This window comes from Jaculus jaculus, chromosome 9 (genome assembly GCF_020740685.1).
Source record: "Jaculus jaculus isolate mJacJac1 chromosome 9, mJacJac1.mat.Y.cur, whole genome shotgun sequence".
NCBI lineage: Eukaryota > Metazoa > Chordata > Mammalia > Rodentia > Dipodidae > Jaculus > Jaculus jaculus.
The window spans coordinates 11,598,002-11,611,257 of record NC_059110.1 but is presented as its reverse complement, the minus strand read 5'-3'; the positions used below and the strand labels follow the sequence as shown (position 1 = coordinate 11,611,257).

The 13,256-nt window shown below is 44.1% G+C and overlaps 1 protein-coding gene across 2 annotated transcripts in view; it reads right to left on the bottom strand.

The window, feature by feature from the left end:
* The window catches only part of Tfb1m (transcription factor B1, mitochondrial), a 42,745-nt gene that overhangs the window by 15,716 nt on the left and 13,773 nt on the right, over positions 1-13,256 (bottom strand). For both annotated transcript variants that reach the window (XM_004651282.2, XM_045158861.1), the window contains exons 4-5: positions 11,653-11,804; positions 2,359-2,478 (exon numbers count right to left, since the gene is read on the bottom strand). In XM_004651282.2, the coding sequence (XP_004651339.2) occupies positions 2,359-2,478; positions 11,653-11,804 (272 nt within the window). The remainder of the gene's footprint in view (positions 1-2,358; positions 2,479-11,652; positions 11,805-13,256) is intronic.

Below are 13,256 nucleotides of genomic sequence, written 5' to 3'. Positions count from 1 at the left end.
ACTCAACTAAGTCTCTTTCTTTATAAACTACCCAGCCTCAGATATTTTGTCTGAGCAACACAAACACACTAGGATCTGCATGCAAATTTAAAAATCACCTAGTAACAATTCTGACAGAAACGATAAGCACTTAAACCAGGAGAACTGAGTGCGAGATTAGGATGGGGTTTAAGGCTAGGAGTCGGGTGGGCTGGGAGAACCTTTAGTGACTGCTGACTGTTGACTGGCTGGGTGTGTGTGGGGGGGTCACAGTGGGGAGGATGCTGAAAACCACCTGCAGCGTTAGGCTTGCAGGATCGGGCAGGCATACAGGCTTTCACTCTGCAAAGTGCTATAAGCACGGCGACAGGAGTGCCGAGTACGTGCGTCGGGCGTAATGAGCCTGCGCTGCTCAGCAGGCTGCGCGCGTCCTCCCTGCGGCACACTGGCCGATCACGACGTCCCTGCCCTCCCCCCGCCCAGAGCCTGCCAAGCAACAGTCACCCAGTTCAGTGGGAAAACTGATGAGTGTTTATAGTTCATATTATAATAGCTCATCAACAGTGGTTTTTGCTAAAAAATGGCACTAGCTTTAAAAAAAAAAATAAGCCGGGCGTGGTGGCGCACGCCTTTAATCCCAGCACTCGGGAGGCAGAGGTAGGAGGACTGCCATGAGTTCGAGGCTACCCTGAGACTCCATAGTGAATTCCAGGTCAGCCTGAGCCACAGTGAGACCCTACCTCGAAAAATCAAAAAAAAAAAAAAAAAAAAAAATAAGAAGAAGAAAGAAAGAAATTGAGGGCTGGAGAGATGACTTAGTGGTTAAGGCACTTGCCTACAAAGACAAAGGACCCAGGTTTGATTCCCCAGGACCCATGCAAAGCCAGATGCACAAGGGGGCACCATGCATCTGGAGTTCATTTGCAGAGGCCAGAGACCCTGGTGTGCCCATTCTCTGTCTCTATATCCTTTCTTTCCTCTCTTTCAAATAATTAATAAAATAAATTTAAAAAGAGAAATTGAGAGGCTAAAGAAATAGCTAGCTCAGTAGGTAAAGCACTTATTGGACAAGTGCTCACACGGATATGAATGTACACATACATATGCAAAAAATAAGGGGGCTGGACAGGTGGCTCAGCGGTACCCCCGTAAGCCAGATGTACAAGATGACGCATGCATTGAGAGTTTGGCTGGAGGCCCTGATGCACCCACACTCACACTATCCTTCCCTTCCTCCCTTTCCCCTTCTCTCTTAGTAGTTTTCGCTTGTAACTAAGTAAAATAAAATATTTTTTAAATGAAAAAGACGCAGAAAGAAAAAAGAAAAGTGCTGCTGAGACAGATATGGGGAATCCCCGGGGCCCACTGGCTGGCTAGTCTAGCTCAATCAGTGAGCTTGAGGTCCAAGAGAGAACTTCTTAAAAGAGTAAGGCGGGGGCTGGAGAGATGGCTTAGTGGTTAAGTGCTTGCCTATGAAGCCTAAGGACCCCAGTTCGAGGCCCCATTCCCCAGGACCCACGTTAGCCAGATGCACAAGGGGGCACATGCATCTGGAGTTCATTTGCAGGGGTTGGAGGCCCTGGCGCGCCCATTCTCTCTCTCTCTCTATCTGCCTTTCTCTCTCTGTCACCCTCAAATAAATAAATAAACAAAACGGAGGGTGACTGAGAAAGACCCCTAGCACCAACCTCTGGTGTCCATGGGTATGAACACGTTGTCACAGTAAAGCCTCATGGATTAGCATGTAACTATCAAAGCTAAGCCTAACTACATTTCCACAGGTCATTTATCATAAATAACATTGCCAAAAATTCCCAGTGATTAATAGGATTTGGTATAGTGCTAGAAATCTCAATCAAAACCCACAGAAGCATTTTCTTTCTTTCTTCAAGGACGTGGTGACCGTGACTTCACCTCCCACACTGAGACGCTTCTAGGAGTAGCAGGGCTTGACAATGACGGCAACTGATGACAGAGAGTGAACCTCAACACTGTCACCTGATCCAAGGGAGGACAAACTGGAGTAAGAACTCCGGGTAGGGGCTCCCATTCAGGAGAAGTAAAGAGTTACAATACAGTTTGCATACAGGTTTTAGATTCCAGAAACTGTTGCCTATAACACATTGTCAGGGCAACACAGATTATAACAAAAACTAGGTTTGGGGCTGGAGAGATGGCCTAGTGATTAAAGCACTTGTCTGCAAAGCCGAAGGACCCACATAAGCCAAATGCACAAATGGTTTGCAGCAGCTGAAGGCACTGGTGCATCCATTTTCTTTGTCTCTGCCTCTTCCTCTATCTCTCTCTCAAATAAATAAATACGTACTTAAAAAGATTTAAAAACAGTTCTGATACTGAAACACACAAGCAGACACTTACCTCTGGCTTGGGGACAAAAGCTTTTCCTGGAATCGTAAAGAGGTGTTCCACGTTGCAGAGGTACTGAGCCATGATGGACAGGCGACTGCGCTGTTTGCTTCCTGTAGTGGCTACAAGTCTCTACGGGGGACAAAAAGAACATGTAGCAAATAGTTGTCATTCTCAGTCTTGTCAGACAGAATCACTGGAGCCCAAATCCCATAATCTTTGATGCTGATTTTTTGTTTGTTTGTTTGTTTTTTTTTTTTTTTTTTTGGAGGTAGGGTCTTACTCTGGCCCAGGCTGACTTGGAATTCACTATGTAGTCTCAGCCTTGAACTCATGGTGATCCTCCTACCTTTGCCTCCTGAGTGCTGGGATTAAAGGTGTGCACCACCATGCCTGGCTTGATGCTGAATTTTTTTTTTACTTTTTATTTATTTGAGAGTGACAGAGAGAAAGAGGCGGGGGAGGAGGGGAGAGAGAAAGAATGGGTGTACCAGGGCCTCTAGCCACTGCAAACGAACTCCAGATACATGCACCCCCTTGTACATCTGGCTAATGTGGGTCCTGGGGAATCGAGCCTTGAACCGGGGTCCTAAGGCTTCACAGGCAAGTGCTTAACTGCTGAGCCATCTCTCTAGCCTGATGCTGAATTTTTAAAAATAACTTATAAAGTAGCCAACCCCCAACATCATTATAAACTCAAGATACACCCTGTGTCAATTGGATCTTACATAATGCACTTTCAAAAATCAGGTAGGAAAACTTCCTTACCATTGACTGTTAGGGATTTTCAAGCCAGTATTTTATCCTACATGGAAAGTTCTATAGAAAACAACCAGTAAACATTTGATGCAGAAATTTGGAAGACTAAAAATGCTTAAAGATTAATTTTCTGAATTATTCCAATATATGAATGAACATTCTTTTTTTAAAAAAGGTTTTATTTATTTATTTGAGAGAGAAAGAGGCAACAAAGAGGGCAGGTAAGAAGAGGGAAAGAGAGAAGAAGAGGAAGAGAGAGACGGAGAGACAAAAGAAAGAAATATTCCTACCAGCCTGCCAGGCCCTTTCCTTTGCTGCTTCTCACCTTCTAGGCATGGTATTTACATAATCTGGACTTTAAGAGTTTTGCCTTTTGTAAAATTAGAAGACAGGTTTTGTGAGATGCTAGTACCCCGTCAGTGGAGACGCGACAGGACACTGAGAAATCAAACTGGAACTGAGCTGGGGGCATCTCCCTGCTGGGCAGCTGCCACTGCACTGGAGGGCACCTGTGAGCGAGCACTGGAGGGAAAAGCCATCTCCAGTCTGAACCAATGAGGAACCCGCAAGCCACAAGCAAGCAGCCAGGCAAGATGTACCCTCCAGTGCACCAGTGACACGCGACTATGGGGTTAAGCAGCTGCTCTCGGACTGGGTATGAGGCCCACTCAGTGGGAGGGAATTCATGCTTGGTACTGAGAACCAAGTCAAAAGCCTACAGCTTAAAAGGTCATAGACCCTAGAGTGAAGCTTCCATTGTCCTCTGGCTAACCAGATATGTTATCCCACCAAACAGCCTTCCAAGTGTCTTAAGTTTAAACCCTTTGATTAATACTGTTCTCAGTCTTGGCAACAAATACCAGGGAGACCCAGTACTTAGTAAAATGACAACACAAAGAAAAAGACCAGGCTTAGCCCTGGAAGAGACACTTCTACCACACCTGCCAGGGCTCAGGGAATACGGCAGAGGTAGCTGCTGAAGGACTATGAGTGCTTCTCTCTCTGCCAGCTAGGGAAGCTTCTCGACAGAGCTGGTGGTGGGCACCGAGGAGACTCCAAACTTATCAAAGTAGAAAATATGAGGCTGCCCAGAGCTCAGTGCTAAAGGGGACTTCTAACATGCTCTCCAAGTGCGAGGGAGCACTGCAGAACAGGAAAGACTGTGAGAGCCACAGGATGCATGGGCGTACTTTGGGGCCCTGTTGTCCTGACATGAACTGACTGGCACACTCATGACCCCACCAGTGGTCAGCAATAAGGCCAGCATGGTTCTGGGTCCATCAACGTTTGCCATGGAGGACAGAGGAGGACAAAGGGAGCAAGAAAACAAAACAGAGGAAGGACTACCTTGCAAAGCATTATTACTCATACACTAAAGTTCTCAATTAAAAAAAAAAAGTTCTGAATGAGAAGCTCAGGCCATTTTCTACAGGCACATGTGGAGATGTCTTGGTTTCTGTTTTGCTACTCAGAAGCCATCTCCTAATCTCACCCCACTCCCACCGTTTTATTTTAATAACCTGGTTCTTGTCTACATGGGAAGCCAAATTCAAGGTAAATGACGAGTTGATGCAGCACCTAAGACAAAGTCAACTGCTCCTCAGCAAAGCATAACCGAAGAGAAGCACGTAGCCTCCAGCAAACGTGAAGACAAACAATAGGAACATGAACTCATGTTAAAGAATAAGCTTCTGATACGAACTGTGAAAAGTTTTCCTACTTCCTCATAAAGACATCAAGTTTACTTTTACCATTGGGTTCAAACAGACAAGAAGCAACACCACATTTTAGCACGTTAGCTGTTTAATCTGTAATTCAATGGTATAGTTCAAAACAGAAAACATACCTTTTTCTTGTCTCTTTCTTTTCCTTCCTGGCCCCCTCCCCACCAGCTTTTTTGGAGACATGTTTAGGCTGGTCTCAGCATCCTGAGTACTGGGATTGCAAGCAGGAGCCACCATGCCCAGCACTAAAGTAGACCTTTAAAACTAAAATCTCGCATGAACCTCGAGATACGGCCCACTAATTAAGGAACTTGCCTAAAATCTAGCATGAATTTAACTATGAAATTAAAAAAAGTGAATCAAAAAACTGGCCACAGTCTTAAAAACTATTTCATCCAAGATCTCCTTCCTTCCTCTTAAGACATAGCTAATATTTTACTGTGTTTTTGAAAACTGTGATTCCAATAATGATTTCAAGAAGTTAAAAAAAGCAAACATGTAAAGAATGGAAGTATCTCATTTGATGTAAAAGCATATTAAAGTGTATTTCACGTAGAGCACTAGACACTCACAGTCAGGGGAGCACAGTCAGGGGAGGGGGCATTCCAACCATCATCTAGACCCATTCAGTCTTTACTGAAAGTATCCCCACAGTGTGGAGATGGAAACAGGTGAGCCTTAGATTTTAATTTAGAATACAGTAGCACATAAGTGCTCATTAAGTAAAAAAAAAAAATCAAGCCCCGGTTGAGAAAGCCCTACAAAGACTTCATTAAGAGCTAATCTAGAAGGTAAATGGTCTATCAACCATTCCAACATGCGCTGCTCTTTCTGTGATAGACAGATCATAGGTCAAGCTATGAAACCCGAAATCCATTAGTAGATGATTCTTAACAACAAAAAGTCAGGGTGAACCAGTCAGCGCTGGCACTAACCCTTCATTTCTAAAAACCATTCTGAGGATAAGAATAACAACAGGTCAAGCAAGTCACATGGATAGCGGTTTCTTCTGTTTTGTCTTTCTCGTCTAAAATAATTTTAGGCAGAAAAACTGGGCTTGAGATGAAGCTGCACAGTCAGGAGCATTAAGCACATTGTTATTACTGGGAGGTGACACCCTCCCCGTTAGAGATTTGCCCATGACCTACCAGGGTCTCCTGGAAATGGCAGAAGACAAAGAGGCTGATGCTGGGCCCATTTAGCAAAAACACATGGGTCCAGCAAAATGGGGCACTTTAATGGCATGACTTTAGCAGAAAACATATACCCTGTGTTCAAGTTCAACTGCTCCATGACCTGTAGGAAGATGGGAAACCACGCTAAGCTTCAGTTCCATCAACCATAAAGTGAGGTTAGATGAGATTTCTAGAAAAGGCGTCCTTTGTTGCTACAGTCGGATTTCTATTTTATGAGCTGTAACTTAACCCTATCTACAGGCGTCTTAATGCGCTCAGGTAGATTCTTACACTTGTAGGATACTGCAGTCCTAAGGAAAGGAAGAGGAGTGTGTCACCCGATTCTGTTTGTGACTCACAACACGGCAAGGTGACAGCTCTCTGTGCTGAGGGACAGGCACTCTCGCCCAGGCTAACGCGGCCACACAGCCTCCCTCCGAAGCTTTCATGTTGGGAAACGTGGAGACCAACCAGGAGCTGCTTCCTGTACACTGAGTGCGTTCCATCGATTGTAGACTCAATGGAAACTTTTCTCAATGTTCATGCAAAAATTTAACTAAAATCAATCTTTGTTAAAAAAAAATATAGTCGGGCTGGAGAGATGGCTTAGTGGTTAAGCACTTGCCTGTGAAGCCGAAGGACCCCAGTTTAAGGTTCGATTCCCCAGGACCCACGTTAGCCAGATGCCCGAGGGGGCGCACACATCTGGAGTTCGTTTGCCGTGGCTGGAGGCCCTGGTGCGCCCATTCTCTCTCTCTCTGCCTCTTTCTCTCTCTGTCACTCTCAAATAAATAAATAAAAATGAACAAAAAAAATTTTTAAAAATATAGTCATTGCCTACGGCGAAGTCAAAACACTGCCATAGGCTGGGTGTGGTGGCTCACGCCTTTAATCCCAGCACTTGGGAGGCAGAGGCAGGAGGATCACCAAGAGTTCAAGGCCACCCTGAGACTACATAGTGAATTCCAGGTCAGCCTGAGCTAGAGTGAGACCCTACCTCGAAAAACCAAAAATAAAACCAAAACAAAAAAGCACTGTCATAAATAACCACAGCTGCGTGAGTCACTGAAGATGACTCCAGCACGGAAGCCTCGTCCCCTCTGTGCTCGGCTCCCCGGCCAGGAGAGGAGGAGAAGACGGTCCCGGGGCTTTGCATCGCGTAATCATGTGAGTTAAGGAAAAACATCCACCAATGTGGCATGATTGGACAAATCCTTGGTTTTGGGCCCCGGTTCCTAGCATAGGCTCTGAGCGTCCTTGGGGTTTCGTGGAGTAAAGCGTGTCTTTTGCTACTCATGAGCCCTTCTGATGACACGTGACTTTAGACTAGAGATGACGCAGGGAAGTACCAGGGGTCTGGCTACCAGAAAGACCACCTGACATCTACTTTCTTCAACGCAGGTGAAATTCTATGAGCCATATTGACAAACTATGGAACCTGGAGGTGTCTCAGGGACCTCTGAATTATATCTGGACATTCAGAAGTCCTGGGGGCTCGTCAGTCCACTGTGGGTCCAAGTCCCCATTTTATAGGCACAATACTAGCTTCAGGTGGAGAGTGCCAGAAATTACAGTATACCCAGCTGGTGTCGGAGACTTGGAGAACTGCTCGGTACATAAAAACCTTTTATTTTGTGTGAGAATGGTACAGGTGTGAACAGAATGGTTTTTGTCAGAACTACCAAATGTGTATTTTTATTTTTAACCTATTAATTTGGGACTAAGAGAATGTGTGTCCTTCTATAACAACAAAGAACAGCACAGTCAAGCAATACCAATCACATGCAAAGAAAGAGCCACAGTTAAATGACCCTCATTAGCTCATTCAGTCTTGTTCCACTGGCCGCTGCTTTCATGAAGGAGTCCCGCTCCTGGATGGAAGAGAAATCCCTGGAAATCTTAACTTAGTCTCAACTCGGTCTAAGCAATACCTGCCTGGAAGATGAACCAGCAAATGTAAAGGTTTAGAAGGAAAGAGAGAGAGAGGAAATTACAAGCAAGGGCCCAATTCAGATAAACAGAAATCAACAGACTCATGAACAGGAAACAACAGACTCTGGAAGAAGTGGTGATATGATCTATTGTGTCCATATAATACAAAAGGGTCCTAAATGTGTATGCTGGAATGTTCTAGAACCATAGTGAAAGAGATGTTATTGCCAAATACAAAAAGGCAAAATTTTAGGGCTGAAGAAATAGCTTAGTAGTTAAAGGCACTTGCCTGGGTTCAATTTCCCAGTGCCCATATAAAGTCAGATGTACAAAGTGGCATATCTTTAGTTTGCTTGCAGTCCTTTCTCTCTCTCTCTTCCTTACATAAATAAATAATAACTAAAAAAAAAATAAAAGAAAAAAGTTTTAAAGCCTTGGCATATCAACACATTCAGCTGGTTAATACTGGGCCAGTCTTTGTACTGATGGTGGAGGGGGCAGCTCTCCTGTGCCTTCAGGAATGTTTACCAGCATTCTTTACTTCAGTCCATGAATACCAGACACATCCCTCAGCCATGATGACCAAAGTGACTCCAGGCATTACCGAATCTTTAGAGAAATGTGTGGGAGGAACACAGGTAAACAGAGATGGCTCTGAGATCTGACATTCTCAGGACACACTCAAGTTAGCCGAGAGGAAAGTGTCCAGATGCTCGCGGGGCAAGGGAGGCCCAGAGGCCTCTCTTGGGGAGACATGGTCTGCACATCTGGAAGCACTGATTCTTTCTCTTACTGACATCGGAGGAGAAGGAGGACAGGAGTGAAGAAGGGAGAAGACAAGGAAGAGGTGAGGAGAGGTGGAGAGCTAGAGCACCTATATGCAGGCTGGTCCCCCAAGTCTTTAGAACCCTAATCTCCCCACACCCAGGCTAGAAGGCTGGAAAAAGAACTCTGAGAAAGCAGCGGGAGTAACTGGAGCTCAAACAGGGTCAGAATAGTTTTCATTCCATGAGCTACTGTAGCGAGGACTTAAACCACGGAGGTAGGACGGCGTCCCTAGAACAACTGTACTTAGTAGGGGTCAATTAGTCCTCAAATGTGGGCTACTCTAGATTCTTAACAACAAACTTTAAAAGCATGCCCTAACAACATACAAGAAACCTTAAAAAAACCCAACACCAAAAAAAAAAAAAAAAAAAAAAAAAAAAATCCAGCACTCAACAACATTAAAATAAATTCTCATAATATTTGGTTTCTCCTCAAAACAACAACAAAAAAATGGGTCTACAGCAAGAAGCAGGAAAAATCTCAGTCAGTGGAACAGTAAAGAATGAAATGCAATGCAGTTGTTAGCCAAGATCTTAAAGCAGCTCTCCCATGCAGTTCAGTGGTGGAGTACTGGCCTGGTTTGTGTCCCATTCCCAGCCCCATGCAACAACAAAACAGAACAGCACCGCTCCTAAACCCTAACCTGCTCTTAATTCTACGTGTTTGCCACTTAAAATATTGCACTGTTATCTCTGTTTTTTTTTTTTTTTTTTGGTTTTTTGAGGTAGGGTCTCACTCTGGCTCAGGCTGACCTGGAATTCACTATGTAGTCTCAGGGTGGCCTCGAACTCTCTGTGATCCTCCTACCTCTGCCTCCCGAGTGCTGGGATTAAAGGCGTGCGCCACCACACCCAGCTCAATCTCTGTAATTTTAATTGGGCCTTTTCATACCTTTCTTTTCTCTCATTAGGTTTACACTATTGATGAGAGACCAGAGAAGGGCAGACTTGATAAAAAATGGGGTTAATAGGGATTAAAATTAGTAAAAATGATTTCTTGCTTTGGCCATATAAAAAAGTCAATCCCAAGTGGACATGGACAGAAATGTAAATGGTAAAACATAATACTTCTAGAAGATAACAGAAGGATATCCTTTCAAGATATACAAAAGGATTTCTTTAATAGACATAAAAAGCTACAATCATAGTTTAAAACTTAAGATTATCAAACCTGGGGGCAAAGGTAGGAGGATTGCTGTGAGTTCTAGGTTACCGTGAGGCTACATAGTGAATTCTGGGTCAGCCTGGGTTAGATGGAGAACCTACCTCAAAAAGGAAAAAACCAAAACATTATCAAGGGAAAGGATCAGTGGAAGGAGTTTTAGCGAGATAAGAGAAGAATTGGGGAATAAATAGGATCAAAGTATATTAGACATGTGTGAAAATGTCATAATGATGCCCATTATTTTGTATAGTTAATATATGCTAGTAAAAAATTAAAGGGAACCTCTGATTGTCAAAAGAAACTGTAAAGAGGCCATGATAGTATGTCATAGTACACAAGGAAAATCTGTAACACACTGAACGAATAAGGGACTAGTATGGAGAATATGTAAGAACTCTAGATCAGTAAAACAAAGATAAGAGCAAGCAGCTCACAAGTAAAATACTCAGGGAAATCCACATATGCAAGATGGCACCTGAGCATCATTATTAGACTAATCAATAAAATTATCATTAAAAAATCAGCAAAGACAAATAAGACACAATAATATACTATTACCTGCAGATCCATTCTTTCCCCTCCCCCTTTCTCTCTCTCAAATAAATATATTTTAAAAAAATGTGTGAGTCTGGCTTTACCTAGATCTGGAAAGACTAAAGTAAACTTATACACACTGCTAGTTGGAATAAAAAAGGCCTAATGGCTTCAAGAGCTGTTCATCGCTGATTTGCAGTTCCACTTCTGGGTGCATATCCTAGAGAAATCTTACCCTTGTGTCCAAGATCTTTTATGATAGTTTTGCTAATGATGGCAAAACACTGAAGCTAATTCTAGGTTACCACATAGGCAGCTGGGTAAATGAGGACAATAAAGGAATGCATAGAACACACAGCTACACACATGAACCAGAGCTATGAGACATAACGCACAGCCACGTACATGAACCAGAGCTATGAACAACGTGACATAAGATGCTCAGGAAAAGACCACTACTTATTTATGAATCTACTTATAAGAAGCTGAAAAGTATACAAAACGAGAGTGTATGATATAGATACTAATCTGTGTGCTAAGACTATCAAAGAGGATGACCCCAAATTCTTAATTACCTTGGACAGGAAATGCTATCAGAGTGAGGTGGGCTTATAATATGAAGACCCCTCTTTAAACACAGCCCTGTTGTCCCATCTTGCAAGCAGCCCTTGTCCACCCTGCAGGCTTTCTCTCCACAGTGAATGGAATGCTTCTGCAAGGCAGGCAGGCTCAGCAGACGCCGCTGAGGTAGGGTTTAAGCGAGAGCCTCCATGCTGGCAATGAGGCCTTCTAGCCTCTGGCCCCTTTCAGCTCCACAATGATGAGTGCCTTCTTTAGCTGGCATCCCACTGAATAGACAGGTCCGATTATGAGGTCTCACAGGGCAATCTCTCTGTATAAAGGTATGGTCAACATCACTCAGCTCTTCTCTTTCTCTGACTGTGCCTATACCAGTGTTGGCCTTTTCTTCACCAAACTGCCTTCTGGGCTCACACATATCATTCCTGTTCTCCTTTGGAAGCTTCTAGCAGTTTTGTCTGTTATCTTCATAACATCTGATTTTTGGCTGAGCTGTTATTGGCTTTTCTGAATGTAAATTACTATAACCTAGAACTTACAGTGCTAAAAATGAAGTATTATTTTGTTTTGAAATTTGAACATATGATGAAATGGCTGAAGTTAAAACTTACCTCAGCCACTTCCTTTTGAAAAGTTAAAGTCATCGGAGTTCTGCCATATGCAAAAGGTCCGTCTTGAAGAGACATTTTTTCAAGCCATTTGATGATCAGTGGAGTTGAAACACTAAAAGGCAGATTTCCAATAATATGTACATTTGGAGGATCTGTTTGGTAGGAAGGAAAAAGTAATTTGGAGTCATTTCATGAATATATTCTAAATATGGTTTTAATTAAAATGGATGTTAATTTTTCAGTTCATATATTCTTCAAAATGTAATTGTGACTTTTCTCACAATCAGATGTTTTATCTATTGAGGAAAAGGTTTTTACCTAGTTAGTGTTCAGCCAAAGCTCACAGGTTTCTGGCTTAGGAAAGGATGGTGTGAGAGGAAAGATAATCTTCTTTGGGCATGACGACGCTCAAGTGCCCATGGGCTGTCAGAGGGCCAGGTGTCCAGGAGGGCATAAAGCCTGGGCACTAACATATGAGCGGTCTTGATATTTAGGTGGAAAATAAGACCAGGCCAATCTGTAGCGTAAAAAGAGAAAAATGCCCACCGAGAAAATCCCAGAAAGAAAACAAACACACAAGGTGGGTGAAAAAAGAATCACTGGCAAAGAAGAGTCAAGAGCGAGGCTGGGGTGTGGCGGGTGGCAGAGTGCTCTCCTCGCATGGGCAAGCCCCTGGGTTCAAGTCAGCACTGCCCAAAAGAGAAAAATAACGAGAGCCCAGCACAGGGGAAAATGAGGCAGAAGCTCAAGGTTACACTGTTCCCTAAGTTTGAGACTAGCTTAGGCTCTACAGGGAGATCTTCCCTGGAAAAAAATAAAGAAACAAAAACCCATAACAATAAAATCGGGGGCCAGGGAAATAGCTCCTAGCGGATAAAGTGCTTGCCACAAAGGACCTAAGATGGCATCCCCAGCACTCCTATAAAGTACGGGGCACGGTGGCACGTGCCTGTAATCCCACGGCTAAGGAGGCAGAGAGGAGTAACCCTAAAGGCCCAAGCAGTGAGGACTAGGCTAGCGGGCAGGACAGTGTCTCAAAGAATAAGGCAAAGCACCCACTGATGCCCTACGGCTGCCACAGGCACACGCATGAACCTGCATCCACACATGTGTGCATGCACACACATCTATAAACACACATGTGCACCTCATACATGCACAAAGCACACAGAACAGGTAAGAACAAGCTCACAAGCGTCAAAGGGAAGACACGCCGCGCCTGCGCTCGAAGCAGAGCCGGCTATCGGGAGAGAAAAGAGCAGCGGTTCTTCTAGCCGGAAGCGGTGGGTGAGGTGGGGCTGGGTGCTGGGGAGCAGTCTAAAAGCAGGGGACTAGGAGCCCCAGCACTGAAGGAGCATGACCCTTCGAGGTCGGAGACACAGGAGCAGCTGTGTATGTCAAACACCCCTTTTCCATTTGTTCTGAAAGGATAATTAGCAACAAATATGGACCTTCTGCCCCGTGTTTCCCAGAGCTCGAACACTGCAGGGACCCAGTAAACAGCTGTCCTTGACGGAAGAGCGCCTCAGCTGGTCAGAGCGTGACGGCAGTGTTAAAGAAAGGTCTGGGGTGGCTGGGCTCACTACAACACTCTTGTTTACCAT